At 42.3% G+C, this 23064-nt stretch overlaps 1 protein-coding gene across 1 annotated transcript in view; it reads right to left on the bottom strand.

Moving 5' to 3' along the window:
• The window catches only part of myocd (myocardin), a 113075-nt gene that overhangs the window by 72188 nt on the left and 17823 nt on the right, over positions 1-23064 (bottom strand). The window contains exon 3 of the mRNA XM_086196042.1: positions 176-373. Within this exon, the coding sequence (XP_086052168.1) occupies positions 176-332 (157 nt within the window). The 5' untranslated portion in view covers positions 333-373. The remainder of the gene's footprint in view (positions 1-175; positions 374-23064) is intronic.

Raw genomic sequence — 23064 nt, 5'->3', positions numbered from 1 at the left:
TTCACAGGGCCTTCAAATATTGTGGAAATACTGTGCAAATGCAGTGACAATGGAACTACAGTCCAATGCTAGCCAGTCACGAGTGCTAATTCCAGTTTTGACTCTTTTTTTTCCCTAAAACACAAATCAAACCACCAACTGCATTTATAGACCAGCGAATATAAACTCTTCTCACCCTCTGTCGATGGTGGCAGCGACCTCATTCCTTGCTTCCTCAACTCTGCCAGCTGTCCAGCGTCTCCATGACCCTGTGTAGCCCTCTGCAGGTGTCCAGGACGCCGTCTGTCTCCTGCACCGTTGGCGTGGACCTCAGAGCATGTCACTGCATTCATGGCCCACGCTCCACATCTCTTCTCCCGTCACCTCGACTCCCCTTTCAGAGCAAGATAGAGACACCTCACAGTGAGGGCACTTGACTCCGACTACAACCTCGGTCAGCTGGAACAGTTTGAGAGTTGACTAATTGAGTTTAAGCTAGCATGAAAGACACAGCAAACACCCATTAAATGTTTGCATTTTAGAAATCCTCTGCATTGCCAGGAGCTGGACATGGGCCATGTTAGTGTTTGCACAATACAACACAAGTTCCAGATTTTGGTTTGCTTCTTGTCAGAGGTCCATCTCCACTGCAGACAGCGAAGTGTGTGTCTGTTTGTTTACAGAGCTCTAAGCCCACTTTCAACCTCAGCGATGCATCCCCCCCATCAGCTGCCACTATCCCCCGCTGCTGCCAACTTATCAATTTACACAATTTACAAAGAGCAGACCTTCCTACCTCCTGAACAAATATTAAACACATTTACTCTGTGGATTCAGTAGCTTAGAAAGCCCCCACAAGGTGTCGATGTGAAAAATGAGCCCCTCACCCTGGTTGCAGACAAGCCAAGTTTTCTGCACGCTCCACACACTACATCATCTCCCAAGGCCTGCACCATAGGGCACCACAAACATACATTTCTGTTTTCTTTAATAATCTGTGTTTGGAGAAGCGCTCATATACTTAATGGACAAAAAAACAAATCTTATCCATGTATGTTACACTTTATAAAAACAGCCTGCTGCAGTAGTAGGTTGGGATATTGTCGCGGCTGCCACTTTATAGCAGATTCTTTTCAATAAAAACACCCAAGGTTGTAGATTTATAAGTGGAAAGCAATCAACTGGAAATAAGTTAGCATTTTTGGATGTCCATTTGCCTCGGTCAAATAATAATACCTCACTTGTGAATTTAGAGGTTTTTTCTATGTCTTAAAAATAGCGGTTGATAGCAAGGGGGTAAAACTACAGAGATCCATTAAACATCATCCCACTGAAGACAGAAGAAGAGCAAAAAGCTAGCTGTGATGACATTAAAGTCACACTGCAGTTTATTCATAGCATGACATTAGCGCTGTACTTCTAGCAATTAAATTTACACTTTAAACATGATGAAACTGGTGTTCCTTTATAAAGATTATCTTTCTGAACAAAAATGGTAACGTCTATTGAACCTTTTGTTTGCCACAAAGCCAGGGCTCTCAAGTCTCATGCACTGAGCATGAGACACACACATTTCAGTCCGTTCACATGCTCCCACGCCAAATCTTGTATTTCTCACGCAGCGAAAGCTCCAGGGTAACGCCCACGAAGTTGCACTGCGATTTTTTTTTTAAAAAGAACAGGAAGAAAATCCCTCCCCAAGATTTTAGAAGGCCCTCCCTACCATGCACCAGCAAATCAAGTATAGCTACTGAACAGCCAATAAGAAAATAGCATTGCTGTGTCCGGGCAAGATTTAGATATTCAATCGAAATCAAATTACAAACCAAAGAACGGGCTCGCAATGACAGAAGAGCACGACTGTCATTGCGAGCCCGTGTCATTGGCTTGTAATTTGATTAACTGTAGCGGAATGTCTAAACCTTGCCCAGATACAGCAATGCTATTTTCTTATTGGCTGTTCAGTAGCTATACTTTATTTGATTAACTGTAGCGGAATGTCTAAATCTTGCCCAGATACAGCAATGCTTTTTTCAGCAGCTATTCTGACGCCTGTTTTGGCAGGAAATTTGAGCCAATTAATAATAGGCACATCCTCTCCATTGTGAAACTATTGGCCGAGGGTATTTCCTTATATTTTATCCAGAAAACAAAGCATATTGATGAGTCATTTATCAGATAAGAACACCGTCCCCACCCACACCCCACAGCTGCCGCCAAAAGCTCGCTCTGAACTTGAGAGCCCCGCAGAGCTTATTTTTAGTAACACTCGAAATTCTACATAGGAATTCCCGCTGTTGTTCGAGGGAACCCATTTAGATGCTAACCTCCAATTAGCATAGCGTTAGGTTAGCATTAGAAAAAGTCATCATTCCTTGTCGCCGCTATATTTGTGAGTTTTATGTCTGCATTTTACAGTGGATTCATTTCTCTCACACCAATCCTAATACATGTGGATGACCAATAAATGTGTTTTTAAAAACCTGAGAAAATGCAGTCAAAGATATGTTAGCATAGTCCAGCGCAACTATGAACAAACGACAGACCGGAAGAATTTGTTCTGTAGCGTGCCAATGGGGGCCATTAACTTCAAGCTACGGTGGCTTCCAAAAGTATTCATACCCCTGAAACTCTTCCACATTTCGTCACATTACGGCCACAAACATAAATATATTTGATTGGAATTTTATGTGAAAGACCCACACAAAGAGGCACACAATTGTTAAGTACAAAGAAAATTACACGTCTTTAAATTTGTCCTACAAATAAAAAATGAATAGTGCAGTGTTCCGAAATATTCAGCCCCCCTGAGTCAATACTTTGTGGAACCACCGTTTGCTGTTAGATGCTCAAAGCTTGGAAATCTTTTTACAGCCCGACCCTGCTTTAAACGTCTCCACAACTTTATCCCTGACCTCTCTGGTGTGTTCCTTGGACTTCATGATGCTGTTTGCTCCCCAATTTCTCTCAACAAACCTCTGAGGCTGTCACAGAACAGCTGTATTTGTACTGAGATTAGATTACACACAAGTGGACACTATTTAGTCATCGGGTCAACATTCAATCATTCAGCGATCATCAGGCAACTTCTGAAGGCAACTGGTTGCACTCAGAGAAAAGGGGGGGATTAATACTTTTGCACACAACACTTTTCAGGTTGTTTTTTTTTTAAATTTAAAATCACGTATGATTTTCTTTGTACTTCACAATTGTGTGCCACTTTGTGTTGGTCGGTCACATAAAATTCCAATAAAATACGTGTATGTTTGTGGTCGTAATGTGACAAAATGTGGAAAAGTTCACGGGGTGTGAATACTTTTGCAAAACACCAAATACACTGCTGGCCTTTTCTGCAATATGGAATCATGAACTCAAGATGCCTGTTTGAGAGCACTTGAAAAGCAAAACACACTTTATGAGTGAGGTATCTGTTTGGACCCTTCTTTTATCTATAAGAGTTACAGGACATTCTTTTTAAGCTTATTCATCATATTTTCTATGATAAATAAGAAGCTCAGTTTTCTGGGATTTGTCTCGCCTCTTCTAGAAAGCACTATTGAAGACACTGCATCCACTCAACCCGTATCTTGACACAGAGATTACAAGCAGCCTGGTTGAAAGAACAAAAAGGGTTTATGCTGTAAATAAACATCAGCTGGGGCAAACAGTGACATGCATTTACCTCAGACACAAGAAAATAGTTTGAGTAAATCATAGTCTGTTAAAAGGGTAGAGGAGGCCGAGACTCCTCCAGGCAGCATCAGGACTAACCTCTTCAATGAAGCCTTAACTGATGGGCCAGGCTTAAAAGCCCACCCAGAGACAGATAGGAACCTCTTTGACAACTCCCACTGGGAATAGGTGGAGGAAAACACAGCCTCAAAGTAAAGTCAACGGCATTGACGCGCAGGTTACTTTTCATATTTCACACAAGTTATCAGGTGAATCATTTTTACAACACGGTAACTAAAGCATAATGCCCGTTGACTGAGAGACTGAAAGACAAAAAAAAGGAACATGTCTGCCTTCAAAAGAGCCAGGTTATAGTCTGATGCTATCTGACGCCTGAGCAGTGGTCTGTATCTCTGTGTCAACACAATAAGAGCCAAGACACGTGGCACTTGGAGCTCCATCAAGATCAACTGATAGTGGGGGTCCCACTTAACAGTTGTCCTCTTATCGATTGCCTCAGCCTGGGACAAATGAAAGCCCATTATCTGCCAGTCCTCTCTCTAATGACTCACAGATTAAGAGGTAACTAGAAAGACAAGTCCTTAGCATCAGGATGTTTACAGATCCTCCCTCTGTATCTTCTGCATGTAGGGATGTTCGTCTTTATTGCCTGCTGTTTAAGTTATTTGTAGCAGTGGTCACTTGTGTGATGTCACACTTCAAAATGCCGTGTTCTAGATTTTGTGGGTGAGATCGTCTATGCAGCGATGCACGTTTGCGTATGCGTGTGTACGCATCATGCCTTGCCTTTTTGTAACCAATTAACTTCAAAGCAGCATTTTGGCCGGAACTACAAATATGGTCTTGTCTTATCGTCTGGATCTGGATGTGCATCTGTGGCTGTTTGTGACAGAGAGTGGAACATTATAGGCGGAGAGTATCAAGAGTTTGCAATCACACTGAAAACATATCGTTAAGAGCTATTGTCTAAGAGCCAGTAATACGAGTCAAACAAATCCAGGATATTTTCAAGTCAAGTGGGTTTACAAAACCTTATGACCGCACTGACCGATACATCATGATGATGGTTACCAACTGGAAATGTCAACTGGACCTGACTGATATTGATATATCGGCCGTTATCGTTTTTTTTTAATGATTAAGTCTTTTCATCCATCCATTTTCTATACCACTTATCTGTTAAGGGTCACGGGGGGTTGGGGGGTGTGGGGTTGCTGGGTTGCTGGGTCCTATCCAGGCTGACGTTGGGCGAGAGGCGGGGGTCACCCTGGACGGGTTCAGTATCTTGCTTAAGGACACTTGGACATGTTCACCGGGGGAAGTGAGGATCAAACAAGTCTAACAATGTTCAGTATTTCTTAAAAAAAAAAAAAAAAAAAAAAGAATTAGCCCTTTCAGTACCTTTACATGATCATATTGGTTCAGAATTGGTGCACAACAAACATAGAATGGGTCTATTTTCAGTCCAGTACAAAAATTCACAAAAGCGGTTGCCCATCTCTGTAACGGGTGAATTTTTCCGCTTCAAAAAACAAAACAAAACAAAAAAAACTGTATCTGGCTCAAAAGTCGGTTGGGCCTCATGCCAACCCAGAATTTCCAAATCTAGTTTGTTTTTACAATCATGTCAAGATCAAGAGCCACATCAACAGGAAACATGCTCACACACTTCCATGTTCAGTAACTTGCTCAAGGACACTCCCACACAGCCACTCTACTCTCAGAGCCGAAGCACCGATGCCATGCTCAAGAAGATCTGAAGAGACCTAAGAACAACTAGATAGGTCATCGAAACGAGAGGCGAAAATGACCTGTGTTGACATTTAAGAGACAGATGCCATCTAGTGGTGATAGTAGTCGTAGGAAACCAGATGACATCAACTATCAAAGTAGGATGGCTCAAGCAAATGTCTGACTTGATCACCCTTGCTAACCGCACATGGAGAAAGCTGTCTCCTGAACTTGACTTTGGTGAAACAGACTCATTTTATCCCCATTATGTTCGATCCCACCTGCGTTTTATCCAGACTTCTGTGTTTTAGACTTGCGTTTGATCCCCGAAGCCCAAGGGGAGCAGGGAATTCTGCTTTGGCAGTTGCAGCAATGGGCACTGGACGGCTGCTCATTTTGCGCCCTCAACCTCAAGTCAAAACAAGTGTTTTAGAAACTCTCGTTGTACCTCAACCTTAACCAAAGCGTTCATTTGCAACCAAACCATGATTCTTTTGCAACCCTGACCTAGGATTTGTGTAACTGAACCTAACCAGACTTTAACAAAGCCTTGACTAATCCGAAATCGTTATTTTATGAAATGGACCCTGCCGATGTGTCGTATCCCAGGGTGGAACGAACCGTTTGTGTGGTTGTTGCTATAACCAGAGGCGTGTGTTCCTCTGAGCGACTGCCTTGTGTTTTCTCATTGTAAAACAGATCGTTCATCTTTAGACGTCTCCTCGTAGCGGTTGAATCATCTTGAAAGTCTGAACAGGCACTCTGAAATATCATCTAGTATCACAGTAAATAAGATGCTGAAGGTCGTGAGGTATTCCAGTCAGCAACATGCAGGTCCTCTCTGACTATGTGTACTGTATATTCATAGAATAAATGAAGACAGAAGGTATTCCTGGGACCATAAAGCTCTGACATTATCTGATCTGACATAGTTCAGGAGAATTTGCAGGAACTCCTCTTAAATTAAACAAACACCAAAGGCCACAAGTAGTTTACTTCCTATTATAGCTGTGCACCAACAGTGTCACTACACGATATCTAGAGGCATTCACCAAGATTTCTTTGTTTGACTTGGACTACAATCACAGCCTGCACTATTTCATGGTGAATTATAATGCACTTTCTGTTTCTAGATTTGCATATTTTCAGCTAAAGGTCAACAGGTTTAGCCTTTATTGAATCTCTTCATCAGTTCTGGTAATCTTTCATTGATTAATCATTTGAGCGGTCACATCTGGCACGGTTTCTTTCATTTTGCCTCCTTCATCCTCTCTGACGCCCCGGGGGCTCGCTGGCGACCACCAGCCGAGCTGAAGCCAAGCCAAATTTTACAGGAGGCTTTCATGACCAGGAATATTTACACTGGGGTTAGTCCAGGATTTCAACTGATGATTTTGAATTTATGTTGCATTCAGTATGGGGGTTCTTCCAGCAGAGGGTTCGGCTCTGTGTTTGTCAACTGAATGGCGTGATGAGCTAAAATACAAATCCACCGGTTTATGACCTCCAGCAAAAGCAGAAAATTCTTTACTGGAATGCTTTTATCTTAAAGGGCTGACCTCTTCCTCGCCACTTCAGCGTCCAGCGCTGTATCATGCATCCTCATGTCTCATGCTGCTGGATTAAAGCAGCATGATAATACTTAGCAGGGTGGAATGTATCTGTGATGGGTGACATACTGTGTTTGAATGAGATGACGGGTCTTTTGACAGGCCAGAGGTATGCTTTTATCCTCCTGTGGGATGGAGCCAAAATTAGAATAAGCAGCGTTTGAGACGCTCCGCTCTAATCGCAGCTTTTACTCGGACTGCTGTTGAAACAGGTGGTGTTTCTGGATTTGTTTGAAAGTAAATAGACCTGCGAATTATGAAAGGAATCAGTTCAATGTACATGGCGCTTCACTTTAGACACGTTGTTAGTAAATGATTTTTTTAACAGAGGATTTGGCAAGATTTAGAACTTTTGCCATTCTATAATAAACAATGGCATGGCCATAATGAAAATATTTACTTAATTCTCTAAAGTGACTTATGGCAACTTTGGCCACAAAATAGATTGTCATGAGTGTTATGGCGTCAGGTGCCACAGTCTGTATAAATACTGCCTGTACACTTGTTTATAGGAAAACCCCCATCTGGCTTCAGAGCGCACAGTCAGACACACTGGTGACCCCTGGGATTTTTCGAATGGAAAATATAACAGACGTGTTTGCTAAGCAGGAGGAGAGTGCAGTGCAGCAGTCAACTGTCAAGTGACAGACAAGACAACGTTGTAAAAGACTGCAGGCTCCACATCCCCCGAGCCCAGCCCTCCCTCAACCTGTAAACACAGACCCCAGCTTTTGAAGAACCTTCCAAAAAAAAACCCGTGGCCCTTTTGTTTTTTCTCGTTCCCCCCATTTACGGGATTTATAAACGATGACAGCGTTATAGTGATGGGCAAGTTCAGATAGTTAATAAGTGAAGGAATGAGCTGAAATATTTACAAGAAGAATCCCGGAACGGCGAGGAGACAGAGAGCGTGACAAGGAACAAAGCATTAGATCAAATATTCTATCAGTGCACCTTCTCAACCTGCCCCCGGACTCATTCTAGGATTTATTATAAGAGTCAGAGTTCTTCTTCATCTGAAACTGTATTAAACAAGCCTCACATTTTTTTGTTACTTCTACCTATTTTATGACCAATGTGGTTTAGTCTAGAAGGCCCCTAAAAGCAGCGGGTGACAGTTGATGCATACACAGAGCTGCTGTAACTTATAGCAGATAGAGCGTTGTGGAGAAAGTTGAAAGGTCGCATGTTTCAAATAAACAAGAGGAGGCTACAATAACTTTTTTCCACCATCTGCAGAAAAACAAGTAAAAAAACAAAGGCCAGATCAAAGACCATGGATGGATAAGCTTTTTATGTCACGTTCCCTCTTACCTAAGTAGAAGATTTCTAAGAAGAAGATATGGAAGACACTGTAAACGTGTGCAACAGCACAGCTCAGCGAGAAGCTGCGTTTGAATCCGTCAACCTATCTCACGCACAGACAGAGACGAAGTCAGGGAAAAAGTCTCACATCCCTTATCCTCCTTTACACCTGTTGTGCAAATAAAGAATAATCATCATTCATATTTCCTTCCTGTCAAACAAAATATGACACGAAGCAGCCAATTTCAGCCAATCATTACCTGTCAAAGCCTCACCGCCGACTGAAGTCTGTAGATTTCTGAATGTCAGGTAGTTGCTTGGCTGACAACAAGAGCAGCTACCAACAACTGTTAAGGACACACCTTACGAGAAACTCTGCTCTTAATTGTCCTCAATAGTGAAACAAACAGGAGATATGGTAAATTACTTTGTAACACACACACACACACACACACACACACACACACACACACACACACACACACACACACACACACACACACACAGCAGAAGTCCAGCAGGGTGGATCAGAATAAAAGATAGACGATGAATGTTTCACCACAAATGCATCAATAAACATTGAAGGATCTTTTTGACTGCAGAAGGAACTATAATGAGGAGTTGCTGGTAGGACGGTGTTTACAGCTGCACCAACAGTCTGAAGACAGTGATGCAGCTACAGTGCAACTCTTTATTTTCTGCTTCAATCTGTTCATTCGCAATAAAACCTTAGAGAATGTTTACAGTCTCTGTCAGAGATGGAAAGTAAGTATTTTTACATAAGTACTGTATTTAAGTACAGTTATTGCAGTATTTGTACGTTATTTTTATTATATTTATCATACCGATTATACTATATTAGGACTGTATTTTACTTCATTAGATTTTAAGGAAATATTGTACATTTAAAATCCACTACATTGATCTGAAGTCAATTAAAAAAGATGAAGGCAGGTACCAAGATAAGACCTGATGAAGATGACGTCAACAGATTGAGCGCTGCTACTTTTGGAGAAGCATTTGGAGTGGAAATCTTTACTTCTACCAGAGTATTATTTAACCTGGTACCTCTGCTTTTGGGTTACAGGCCTGCTGACTACAGGTCAAATTATCAAGCCAAAGATTCCTTTTTTTTGTATTGCTGTTCATCTAAAACAATGGAATATTTCATAGTCCAGTATTTTGCATTTTGCCTGCTGTTTCTTGTTCTTTTTACATCCATGTGGGACCGTGGAGGCGTCCTCTGTAGTCTCATCGTGTGTCTGCACTGAAAACCAAACCGTCTGTTTACTTAAGTCACGTGCAATAAATGTTGTTTCGCTTCAGCATTTGCAGACTCCTCCAAAGTATTTCACTTAAATTTTGACAACCTCTCAGTGGGTAATAACCTAACTGTAAGGACAAGAACTCAGATTTTATTTTTATTCTAATGAGAGAATTTCCTTCATTTGTGGTTTTTGTTTGTGTTTTTAAAGAAAACTATGGTCTAGCAAATATTCCAGACCTCTAATTGGTCACCTGAGAGTTTTGACTTTCCAGTACAGGAAATATCAGTGAGTTCTATATTCCATGCAGTCTTTATTGTGTATTTGATGTGGAATGATATTGTCTCTTAGCTTTGGTCTGCAGGGTCTCAGCATGTTTTGCTGGGGTCAACGGTGTGGTTTTTTTGTGTGGTTTTTTTGTGGTTTTTTGGGGTTTTTTTTGCATTTCAACTCAGATTCAGACTTTTAATCTGTTCATTTTTCTAGAATAATCATATCCGCGTGGTTCTAATTCATCTTCCAAGCTTCTGTCAAATGCTAGTGGTCGAGTGTGAATTGTGTGATTAGTATGACAGGGTAAGAGAGAAGCTGTATTCAGGCTGACGTGTTTCTCTTCTTGTCAATGCAGCTGGCTTTCTAATGTTCCCCTCCTTCAAACTGTTTAGTTTGACGGCCTTTATCCACAACACTCACATGAGGAATTGAGCCACAAGCGTTTTATCAACACTTTTCCCTGTGAAAACAATGGAAGCTGTCCCAGACCCTGTTACATACACATTCAGCAGAAATTAACTGGAATGGTTTGCAGCAGCTTCAGCAGCAGCAGCGGCAGAGGCAGCTTTTGTCATCTCTTGTCTGGCTGCGCATGCCAAGAAAGATTAAAATATTCCAGAGAAGAGGATACTTTCATATTTTACAGCTCACCGGTCCAATGTGTTAGGAACAAGGGGTATTCGATGAATCCATCATCTTCAGATGACTTCAAAGGAAGCGTCCGGCACTGGATGAGGAGCTATTACCTCAACGTGAAACGCTCCCTCCCACCCTGGTGTAAAAGATGTTACAACACCAAGCTGAGGACGTCAAAGGCGTTAATGCACCCATGACAATATACAGGCCAGTCACGAGGACATGCTGTGTCACTGCTGCAGTACAATTATGCATTATCTGCACCACAGCAGAGAGAGTGAGCGTGCCTCAGGCCTCCTCCTGTACCTCATCTACTGGACACGTTCAATAGGCAGGGGATCGAGACTCAGGTCAAAATTTCTTGAGGCAAAAGCAGGAATTGAATAACGGTGCACTCAGAGTGACATACTCATGCTCACTTGGGGCCAATATCACGTTTGTGGTACAGCTGTTCCAACCATGTAGGTGACATAAATGGGATAATATAGAAAACTTTAAAAGACCTTAAAAGACTTCTATCCACTGAAATATTTGTATCATATATACTGTTTTCTTTCCCTGTAACTGCTGCTGTTGGTCTACACACAGAATAATATGTTATTTTCTGAGGCCTCAACTATCGGTCACTCGTTTGTACAGCGAGTGAAACAACAGTGGGAGCAACAGTCACCTCCACTTCCTTGCAACTGATCCCGGATCAGGCCCAACAAGGCAGACAATAAACAAAGCCACAGTAAATGCAAAGCAAGATAAACGTCATGGTATAGTAGACAGACTGTGCAGTGTCACAAGATGAAGGCCACCGACCGCTCAGCGAGTGTATCATCACAGCTACCAACTGAATATCAGCCTTTTAGCCTCCCCCATAATAAATCATGATAAAAGGGACCACACAAAGAAAACTGCAATTACACAAGAAATCCGCTGTATCCTACGGTCTCAAGTCCAGACCACCATATCAATAGTATTTTACTGATGAAAAGTTCCAGATCCAGACTGACTGCTTTACTTTGAAATTAGCCTTGTTTGGCCAGAAAATGTTAATGAATTATTTCATATGCATTCCAACCCTTTCTGTAAAACCCCTAAGCTCTTAAAAGCGGCCCACAGTGTTCCTGTGAGTTGGATAAACTTGAGCCCAGTTCAGAAGAGGTCATGGCCACTTCTGCTTCACGGATCTGTGTGTGTGTGTGTGTGTGTGTGTGTGTGTGTGTGTGTGTGTTTTCCCCTTGTTTTTTCCATCTCGTTATTCAGTCTTAGCTTGTGAAGAACGGGATGTGTTTTAATGCAACTTTACATGTGTATGTGTTTTCTTTCTTCGCTAGAAGTACAAAGCTATGACAAAATGACACATTCTGATGTTGTCTCATCTCATGTCATGAAGTTTCAAACTGATGAGTAAGAAATAAGTCAGTTTGAAGCATTAAGGCAGGCTAACACTAGCAGTCTACACAGGAGGGGGTTTGAAGAGGTTCTGGTTCAGCTGAGGACAAATAACAGTCTTTAACCACTCCAGGACACACATGAGCTAGCAGCAAGTTCAGGACAATTTGCAGTAATAGGGCAGTTTGTGATGGCAGTGCTCACTTCAGCTAGCATGCTTGGCCACTTGCTAGCCGGGACTCACTGGCCTCAGGTGGTTGGTGCCGATGGTCCATGGCTGAGAAGAATCTTATATTGGCGAATCAGCATGAGATTTGCCTCTGATTCATTGCTGTAGTGCTTAAACATGAGATGCTAACAGAAGCTTGAGGGCCAGCAGATATTTAATTAGCATGCCTCATCACTGGCTCACAGGCCACGGCCGTAGCAACGGGATTTATCGAGATAAAACAACCAAACAGAACACTCTGAACTGGACTTGAAGAATCTCTGTTGACACTGGGTTTCCTGACTGATAATTGTCACCACCACTCCAGGGTCTCAGGCAGCAGGCTTATTTCATAGGGGCTGTGTGTTATTTTTGTTTTGCCGTGATTTACTTTACAAAATACCGCACAAGCTTCAGATTCCTGCACAGCTACGGCTAATTATTATGCTGATAATCAATTAAACCAGTCTGTGGGCCGACAGTACATTTATTTTTATGTATATTCAACATGTTTTGGACTAAATGTTTGATTAGAGCTGGATTATCTGGACTTCTAATAATATAACAAGACCATTCATGACCCCTGGATCATCTCTGCAGCCCTGCTGCTGAGTGGCATTTTTAGCTTATGGTTCGTTCGACTGGTGAATAACCACTGTAGTTGTTGAATCTTGAAGAAGTTTACATTCATTTCTTTGAAAGGGTCCTAGCTTTCGAATGATGCAGTATGACTAACCAATAAGAAGTAGGTTTGTATTTGTGGATGACATTCCTGGGGTGCGTCATTCAGCTGTGAGTGTGACCACAAACAGTTTCAGGGATGGAGTTTGAGAAAGCCCCGTGGTCGGCGTCAGCACCTGTCAAAGTAAATGTCAGCGGAAAACGAATGGTTTGGAGATGTGGTTTCCCTGCATGAACTCACTGTTTGTCAGTATTATCTTGACAAACAATAAACAGGTTAATTCGCAGTAACAGTCGTTATCTCTGCAAGACGTCGCCATCATTAAACAAACACATGTATGGATTTATTCGTTTGTTAGTATTATAACAAGATACAGAGCTAATTGCAAAAAATTGAGCAGTGAAGATCAGGTCTGCAAATACCTGTCCTGCTATAACCCCTGTGACATCACTGCGCCTCTGTCCAGCGGTTGCTGTGCTGCTGAACAGACTCCCAGCTGGCAACATGAATAATGGCCTGTGTGTTTAACTTGCTCAATACAAAGAAGCCATGTAATCTAAATACATAAGGTAGTATAAATACAAAGGAACGGTATAATCACACACAGTGTGGCTGTGGACTCAATTGTGTGTGCAGATAGGTGACATTTTGTCTCTGCCCCCCTGCTCCATCTCTGGTCGGGTTGGCTGGCACTCTCTGTGTTTAAAAAGCTCCCGGAAAGTTTACAGAGAGTGTACTTCTGCTGGACTTTGTGTGACAAGCTTTAACGCACCATACCCATCAGCAGCAAAACAGCCGCAGACCTCCCTGGAATCCACTCTGCCACTTTCCATTCATGCATTTCCATGCAGTCCCCTGCTTCCTTTATTGCATCGTCTCAGAAAACCTGTGTTGACCATTAATACTGGATTTGTTTGTCAGGCTGCAGGCAACCACGCTACCGTGTATTTACCTCACTTTTGTCTTCCATCTTTCACCATCACTCTGATACGAGTTAGACAAACAATTTTCCAACATAACCGTCTCAATATTCCAATCACACTCACGATACCCACCCTGGCCTCTAGTTTGAGGTCAAAGTGGCACAAAGGCTCACGCAGCAACAGCATGGCATCAACATTCCTGATGAACTGTACGTTTTCATTCAGTATGGAAATAAATCAACAAACGCTTCAACTAGCGACTTCAGAGAAGAGATACTTCCCCATTTCCAAGACGATACAAAGTTCTGTATTACATCCTGGAATACGCAGCATTTTGCTTGTGTGTGAGCCAACATGAACTTTCTTCTCAATCTAAGGAAGAACACCGTTACCATTACCTGCTCGTGTGTGCCCCTCATGCAGCCCATACAGTTCTGACCCACTGAGGCCTGGACTGTGAAGGTATCCTATGGTCTCTTGTTATCACCACCACCATAACCAATCAAGTCCTTCACGGACCTTGTTTTTGCAGGAAACCCTAAAAACAAAGAAACAGATGAAGACCTGAGGCAAAGTATCATGTTTTTCAAACCAATCCCAACCTAGACTTGGTTCCAAACCTCGCGCTGGAACTGAACTACCCTGATAGTATACCAACGTACTTGTCTTTGCCAAATTGAAGTACTTTAGGAGTCAATATCATCAACATAAGCAAACCAAAAAGTATGCAATGTGCTTAGCAAACTCTAATAACATTGCAGGTGCAGGGTGTTTCTTGAAGCAACAAGTGGTAATGTTAGTAGAGTAAACTCAGCTGTCAGTGCAGCCACTGCAGAAATATACTCAATAACAGCAACTGAACTGAGCAGTTTCTTGGCACAAAAAATATTTTCAACATTTTTCCACCTGGATTCGGTGTGTTTTGTTATGCTGATTGTCAGAAGAAGCTTGTCGAGGCAAGTGCTCCGCCCCAGCTGCAGGACTCACCACCTGGTGAGGCCATCCGTCATATGTAGGATGTGCTACTTTGTAAAGCTCAACAATGAGACGTTTCTGCCATCATGTGCAATATCATTTTCTTTTTGCTTGAATTGATTATATAAACAAATATTCAGTCAAGAATTACTCAGGAGCTGGTATCTCAGTCAAGGTGTCAGTTTTGATTAGAAGGATGTTCTGAACGATGTTGCCAGAGCGGCTGGTGCATGACCCTGCCACTTTCATCTTGACGAGATGTGCAACAATCTTTCCATCTTCCCATGATGCAACCTGGTTCTGTTTCTTCTTGTCCAAATGTAAATTTTGGCTGATAATATATTAGGGTATTGGATACTTTATTTGATAAGTCGACTACTCCTGGAATGATAATAACAAGATTTTGGTATCCAAATAAAAAATTTTATGTTTATGAGAGCCGTCTATTTAATTTTTTAAGTACATGTGTTGGACGTTTTGTTTGTGCTCCGATGTGAAACGCTCCACATGAACCCTCTGACCAGGATGAACAGATGCAGTCGTGCTCAAGCAGGACGGCCCATCATCGATCTGTTATTTCAACTAATCGCAGCTATTTCTAATTATAGCAGTTCCACGTGACATCATTTCTCAGAAGCCACATCCTTCAGAAGTAATATTTACTTTAAGTTAGGTGCTTGGAAGCCAAACACTATTCAGGCTGATGCTCACAGTAGCTGCAGGAACACAGTCAGAGGTAAAAGTGATAACACAAATATTGAAACTGAAATGAAAATATTATCTGACTACATGGAAGCTTGAGTAACAAGCTCTCTCATTTCAGAACATACACCCCGGGATTACGTCACTTCCATTTTTTGCACACACACACAAAAACAGATTGTGTGTCAACAGTCAAGTCCATATGTCTCCTGCTTTGTATTCTCATGAAGCGTTCATACGCACAGTTATTGGGTCGACAATCCTAATGTACAGCAACATGAACAACGCCGAAGTGACTCACCAACACTTTAAAATCTTGTGACCACAACAAAAGCTCATTCCTCCAATTAAAAACGGCAGACGTTTGCCTGAAGGTGCCTGGCTGGGAGAGTTTGACATCGATTTGGAGGAGCAGAGTTTGGTGGCTATCATGCAGAAGTTAAAACATCAGCACTTCCTCCCGTCCTCACTCTGGGTGGATAGAGACTTAGGGAGAGAGGACAGGACTGCCAGATTTACAATCAGGACATCTTGACTCCTCCGTTACAGTTCAGTACTAGAACATGTAGGTTAGTCTTTGTGGTAATACTGCCACCCCTCCTCAGCTGGACAGTAGTGAGTACTAGATTGTAGCCAAAGCTGAACATTTTTCAGCTCTCTGGGACTGGAAAATAACAGCTCACGTCAGCGCCTCATCACACTACTGCTGTTTGTTGCATAGAGAAAAAGGTGTTTTTTTTTCATTCAATAAAATAAAGATGGTAGGAAAGCATTCTGTCTCAGTGGGCCCGGTGCATCCACCTCCCAGGGTTAAAGGTTAATGTGAGACCGGCCTTGTCTTCACACCTGTGAAAACCCCTGCAGTGAAAACCACAGGATGAATGCTAAACATTCCTTTTCTTCTCAGTGGGAGAAATGCATTATAAGATAGTTGTGAAAACTGTTAAGCTCTGGTTAGGTTGAGTTTAAAGATAAGGTGTCTCAGATATAAACACCCAGTTTTATTGCTAGGAACAGCTCGCAATGTCTCAACATTTCCCCAAAAACACTTATTTTTGTTAAAAGAAACAAATGTCCTGACAGTGAACAGCTTTATTTCAGCTGTAGTCTATAAAACAGATGCTATGCTAAATATGCATTTCCTGGTTAGAGCTTCATGACAAGCATGCTAGCAGCTGGTCTACATGACAACAATGGTTTGCCCTTTTCATGTCTTTTGTGACAATTTTCAAAATTCATTCAGTGAAATGGAATTATGGTGAAATGTCTGTCTGGCCATGATGCGTCCATTCAATCCCTCCTACTACAGGAAACATGTGCCGTGAGAATTCCTTCAGGCCCAGAGCGCTGATGTAACACTCCCTCTGAAATGCATTTAGTGGAGAAAACAAACTGAAGTGGTCCAGGAAATGGCAGCAGTGGGGTGACAATAATTATGAGTGGCAGCAGAACACATTCACCGCCTGCTTAGGTCTCCCCGTGTTAAGACCCGTCACTGACGTGAGCTCTACAATGAGAGCTGGCAACGCCACGGCAGCTAACCAGCCATTACCTCACTGCTGTTAAACAGCTCTCACAAGTCCTCCCCTCGCAAATCCAATTTTTCCACAAATGCTCATTTTCAGATCAATTTACTCTCAAATGGCTGACCTCTATTCATTCTGGGAATGATTAAATGGACTGTGGGCATGTTAAAATCATCACAACAAGAAATGATACCACATAGTCTCTTGCTATGTACCGCAAACATCAGTTACATTCACTTTGTAATTACAACTCCCATCACCTACACAGCAATCGAGTGTTTCACTGGCTCGATCTCAGGGAGCACAACAGCCCATTGTTTACTTCCAGTTCGAATAACAACTTTACTTCTCATTCCCTTCTCCCACATTTGTCTGGCCCACCTGTCTTCATTTTTGCCACTCGTCTTTTTTCAGGCTTTTGTCACCGTATTCCTACATCGAAACAACAAACTTGGTGACAAATAGGAAGGAGGCTTGCTCTCGTACTTTTACCACAATTACTACAATCTGTATAGCAAAGACCATTAACAACAATATAGTGATTATTGTCCCTTCATCCAAGCACTACTTCCCACATGGCCAAAATGATGCGGCCCAGCATTGGCCCAACGTCAGAAGGCCGGAACGAAATGAAGTGGGCTACATTTGGCAGCCCACACAACTGAGAGTCCACATGAATGATGTCCCAAACTCAGGCTAAAAAAATGGCCTGATTTTGTCTGCAATGTCTGAGTCAATATTGATACTGACTTGGCCCAGCAATGGCTAAAACTCAGCATGCCAGAAAACATGAGCCAGGTCCCGTCTGATAGCCAACTTGGCTGAGGATCAAGATGATTTGGCTCAAATGAAATGGCCAAATTTTGGCACCGCAAAAAATAATACGGTATCAATAATGACCTGGCCTAATATCAGCCTGAAATCGGCATGCCAGAAGAAACAAGCAGGGCCACATCCAGGACTTGAATGACAAAATCAGGCCAAATATATTAGCTTGAATCTGGCCACTGCCATCACTGGGCCCCAATCATGCCACCAGCATGGCAAAGGTACACTCAAAGCTGCTTTAAAATTTAGCAGAGGAAGCCTTAGAACCGCCGTTACCAAACCACGAAGGCAGAATAACAGCCTGGCTCTGAAACGTGCAGACAGGATTGTCAGGAGGTCAAGGAGTGGAGTCAAGATTTCATATTTGAATGAAAGAACTAACTGAGGCCACTGCGACGTCACCCATTAGTTAGCAGACTACAGTATTGAAAACTGGATGAGAGGATCTGGTTGGCAGTCATAGACTGCTCCGCCTCTCTTTTGTTTTCATGCAGTATTGACCTGTCAATCACAAGGAAGCCACGCCACGAGGCAGTCCTTACTTTGTCTATCTTACTCTAAATAAAAGGTTTAGCAAAGTAAAGTCAAATCTGAGAAGATTACAGGAGCGTCACTAAGATACAGAGCTGATTCATTCCCAATGTGATAGCAGCTGGACAACCTGCTCCACGGCACTGGAAATGTCCCATACCAGTAGACAGAGCAGACACACACCAGTACATTCCTCCACCCAAACATTTAAACGTGACACGCTGCAGGAGCGCCTCGCCCTGACGCGACTCTGCGTAGCTTGACGAGGGCCATGTGTGGATTTTTTTTTTCTGCCAATTTTTTTTTTCAAGAAGCTTATGAAGAGATGTAGAACTGCAAATTGTTTAAAAACAAAAGAAAAAAGGATGGGTCCTCTGGAGTGCAGCGTGTCCTGCAGATGTGAGTCTGTGCGGGGACGCAAAGTCGAGATGCTGCTCTTGTTTAATAGGTGTCACATCAGCTCCAAAACACTACACCTTCTGCAGAATACGACAGCCAAGAGGGCTTTTTCCATTCCTGAGGCTCCACACCGACGTAGCCTGTGTACTTTCACTGCTTCATAAAGTGAATGTAGACACGGCTCCTGTCAGGGACGTGGTGCGTGAGTATCCAAAATAAAACCGCTGCTTCACTTTGTTCTATTTATTCAAGAGGAAATCATTTTGCATTTCGGAATGTTTTCAGAGATTTAATTCAGATAAGTGCGGCAGAAGTGGATGATGTCATCTAAATTGAAGCCTGTTGTTTCAATTACATGTTGCTAATATTATAAATAGCTGTTTTTTTGGACAGAAAGGTTGAAAAAAAACTTCTCTTTGTGATGAGGGCAGATATTTGAGGACTAATATGGTGATAGTATTTGGACATAAACTTCTTTCAGTGTATTGTTTCTAATTGAGTGTTTGAAAATGCTCCTCTGTCTTGCCAAAAGACTGCAGATAGTGCTGGAGTGGTGATACCACACTGCGTGAGGACAGCCATCCCAGAAAAACAAGACTCATTTCTGGGCAGTGAAGTTTTCGGGTGTGAAGAAAGAAAGCCGTAAAAACAAAAGAGGGCCTGTCACACTTGTTTAATGGACTTTAGCTGCTCTGACGCGTGCAACATCTTATCTCCTTTCTTCTCTCCCTTGTGATTTGTGTTGTATTTCCAAGACAAGCAAAGCTGGTGCCAGTGGAATTTGATGCGGCCTGGATGGACCCTCCTGGGGGAGCAGCACCCAAAAAAGCTGTGTGAGCCCTGAGGTGGCAGGAGTTTGGCCCAGGACTGACGGGGAGGGAGAGGATGCAGGGGAGACGGAGAGAAGAGGAGATGAAATGAAACGAAGTGAGCTATTATCTGGGGGACGGGGCTTGTGATGTGATCTGGTGATGATATTTAGGGTGTTTCCATGGTGTGTTTTATTGGTTTGAAGAGATACACACAATAAAAACCCACCGTTTTTGCAGATGTCCTGAATTTACGACTTTTCTGTTTTGGCAGCTATTTCTTCAATTAAGTCATGGTCCTGGGTCCAATACCCTCATTAGTTTTCAGTGTCATTTATGTAGTCAAGTTAGGAAAAGTGACCCAAGTTCCTATCAGGTTTTTGGTATCTCGCTCAGACTGAGGAGCAGCGATCCTGCAGAGACTCGCTGCTCCTCAGTCTGAGCCTTTCGACTAGAATGCAGATTTGTTTTCGTCAATTTTACTCTTGCTGTCGTGCATCTCTAGAAACTGCAGTCATCAATTAATCTATTCAGCAATTCATCCATTAATCAGCTTAATTATTGCCAGTTTTAATCTCTGAGATGAAAAAGGATAATCGATAAATACTCCCAGCCTAGTTTTATTAGACGAAATTAACGTGATCTTTTTTTAAAAGTGAGATCTAGGGGTGACAGTTATGTTATTTACCTTTTACAATTTAACCTTCTTGAACACGGATGGGACAATGATACAGAGGAAATACTAAATCAGACTGCATACTATATTTTCAATGATGATGTCTCTGCTAGGAACATAGATATATATATATGTAGAGAGAGAGAGAGAGAGAGAGAGAGAGAGAGAGAGAGAGAGAGAGAGAGAGAGAGAGAGAGAGAGAGAGAGAGAGAGAGAGAGAGAGAGAGAGAGAGAGAGAGAGAGAGAGAGAGAGAGAGGAGAGAGAGAGAGAGAGAGAGAGAGAGAGAGAGAGAGAGAGAGAGAGAGAGAGAATACTGCTGTGAAGAAGTTATTGGCAGTTGTTCATTCCTTTTTGAATCATACAGCAAATACTAGTTATTTCCAGCAGTATTTCAGTGTTTCAAGGTGGAGTAGTATTGCAGTAGAAGTGTGTTTCTTACTGTGCTCATATTAGTTTTGTGGACAACTTTTATCTGAACATAAGGTATAAATGGTCACTCCTGTATGAGAGGCTAAATTAGAGTCAGATTGTGGACGTTTAAAATACATTTTAGTATATATTATGATCTAAGATGGAAATGCACAAAGGTTTGTTGCTGTTATTTGTGAGAGCCAAAATGAAAGTAATTACTTTAATGATAACATTATACACTGATTGACTTGCAAGAATAACAGATTAATTAATTTTGCTGGAAAAATAATAAAACTGTCTGGCACCAGCCTTATAAAAATGAGTCGAATCTAAACTTTGTGTTTGGATTTGTGTGTGTGTGTGTGTGTGTGTGTGTGTGTGTGTGTGTGATGTAGAGGCCCTTGTGTTTACAGGACCAGTGAGCAGCGAGCCTCAGCACAACCACGGGTGCTGGTAGGGGTCAGATTGGTCCTGGACCCTCCCCAGCAGGAAACAAACACTGTGGTGTCCTGTGCAACCTCTGCATTCTAATTGGCTGCTAATTAGCTTAATGAGTCTGACCTGCAGGCTCCTGAGTTGCCTCCACACAGGCGGACAGTCCGGAATTCTGGAAGTCAACATCAGGTAATCAACAGCCTCAGAGGTGCTGAACAGACAGCAGATAAAAGCCCTCAAAGCCGGAGACAAAGACCAGCACAAGAGAGCAGAGGAGCAGTCCATGACTTGTACAATGGGTGGATGTTCAAAGCCAACAAATGTGAATGACGTGTCCCAGCCAGAATAGATGAAGAAATGAGCACCTATGTCTAAATGGAGGAGGTGCTGACCTGCAGACTCCTCGGTCAGGGGAGACATGCAGGCCACAGGAAGGAAGATGGCTGGTCCGTGATGAAAGCTCGCTAACTGCATCACCTCCCTCCGTTTAGCCAACAGTAACATTCAATACACCAATCGTATGGCATTTTGGATGAACCACCTATTGAAATATTTAATATCCTCTGGCACACACCTGGAGCTCCTCAGCTCTACGCTCCACCCTGGGTCATACATTGACTAGCATGGGTTGTCCATGTCTCCCTGGGCTAACATGGGTCATCCCTGGGCCACGACTTTAAGTAATGCTTCATTCTTAGCTTTGTTCAGTGTGCCAAAAACAGACAAAAGAAGGGATACAAAAAAGACATTAACATATTTCCATATTTGTTCAAGGCTGAGGTACATCTATATATCAAAACTCCTTGAGGGGACACAGTGTTTCAAAAACTTTATTACTTGAAATGATGTTCTAATATCTGTCTCTGCAGTCCAAATTGGACGCCAAATGTATAAAGAGCAAGTGTGTGTGGAAGAATGTTGTGTATAACATTCCTGTGAGGCGGGCCAGTGACAGAGGGAGAAAGATTTTACTGGTTGCAGCTTTCTCGCGAATACAAACAGTCATAACAAAATCAGTCTCTAACGTGCAGAAATCAAAAGTGAGTCTGAGACACTGATGTGAGAGCGCAGAGCAGAAGACACGGCGATCCATCTTTGCACCGCTGCACTCAGACAGATAAAAGACCTGTTGTCACTTTATATGTCACAGCAAAGCTCTTGCTTTGGGAGTCCTGGCGTGAATCTCAGCCCCACTTCTACCACACATGCACATCATCATCATCATCATCATCATCTTCCAAATGTCTTTGTAAACCAATTTGATTCCCGCATTTTTCAGAGTTCACATTTGGAGTACATTTGCCTCAAATTCTAAGCCTGTCTTGGACAAAGGGATACAAATACAAGACGTCCACAGACAGTTACATGAAAGGCTGAGTTGACTCCTGTTACATGAAAGGCTGAGATGACTCCTGCTTCTGTGACATGTGGAAACTGATCTTAGGCCTTATGCATAATTTCAGACTGGAAGGACTAAGAAGGAAGTTTCTTGCAATAGTGAGACTTGATAACTTGTCTCTTTAGCTATGATTTATTACAAAGTCAAAAAGGTTGTGTTGTTGCAGTTCCCTCCTTGTTAACTTTGTGACATTTCACTGAAATATGTAATCAGTTACAGTAAATAAACTCTCATTTCAAACATTAGATCCCTGAGAGTAGAAAAGATTGTGTGACTTAGCAGTCAAGATCATGACAATACGGTGACGAGGAGCGTGACTAATAAGGGCCTGAGCCGGGGCGAAGATCCTATAATTATCAAGCTGTTTTTTGTTTTTACTTTAAAAAAAAATCAACTTATATTGTTCACCATTAAAGGAATACTTCAATGAAAAGTGGATTTTGCCTTTCGAGTACTGATGACTACGTATTTGAGGCTCACATAGATGCTTTTCCCTCTTGTATTTCTTCTTTGAGACGATGCAGGAAGGAAGAGCCAGGAAATAAAATGAGCATCTCTACTTAACCGTTTATAAGTGACGACTTACAAGCCTAAACTGGACCTTCTGTGAGGGCGTGATGCTCCGATTTATTTTTAGGTAAATTAGCAAAGAAGGGCTGCACGGTGGTGCAGTGGTCAGCACTG

The sequence above is a fragment of the Aulostomus chinensis genome, chromosome 23 (assembly GCF_037954235.1).
Source record: "Aulostomus chinensis isolate RoL2024-O1b breed Wild chromosome 23, RoL_Achi_v1.0, whole genome shotgun sequence".
NCBI classification, from domain to species: Eukaryota; Metazoa; Chordata; class Actinopteri; order Syngnathiformes; family Aulostomidae; genus Aulostomus; species Aulostomus chinensis.
This window is presented reverse-complemented; position numbering and strand designations above follow the sequence as displayed.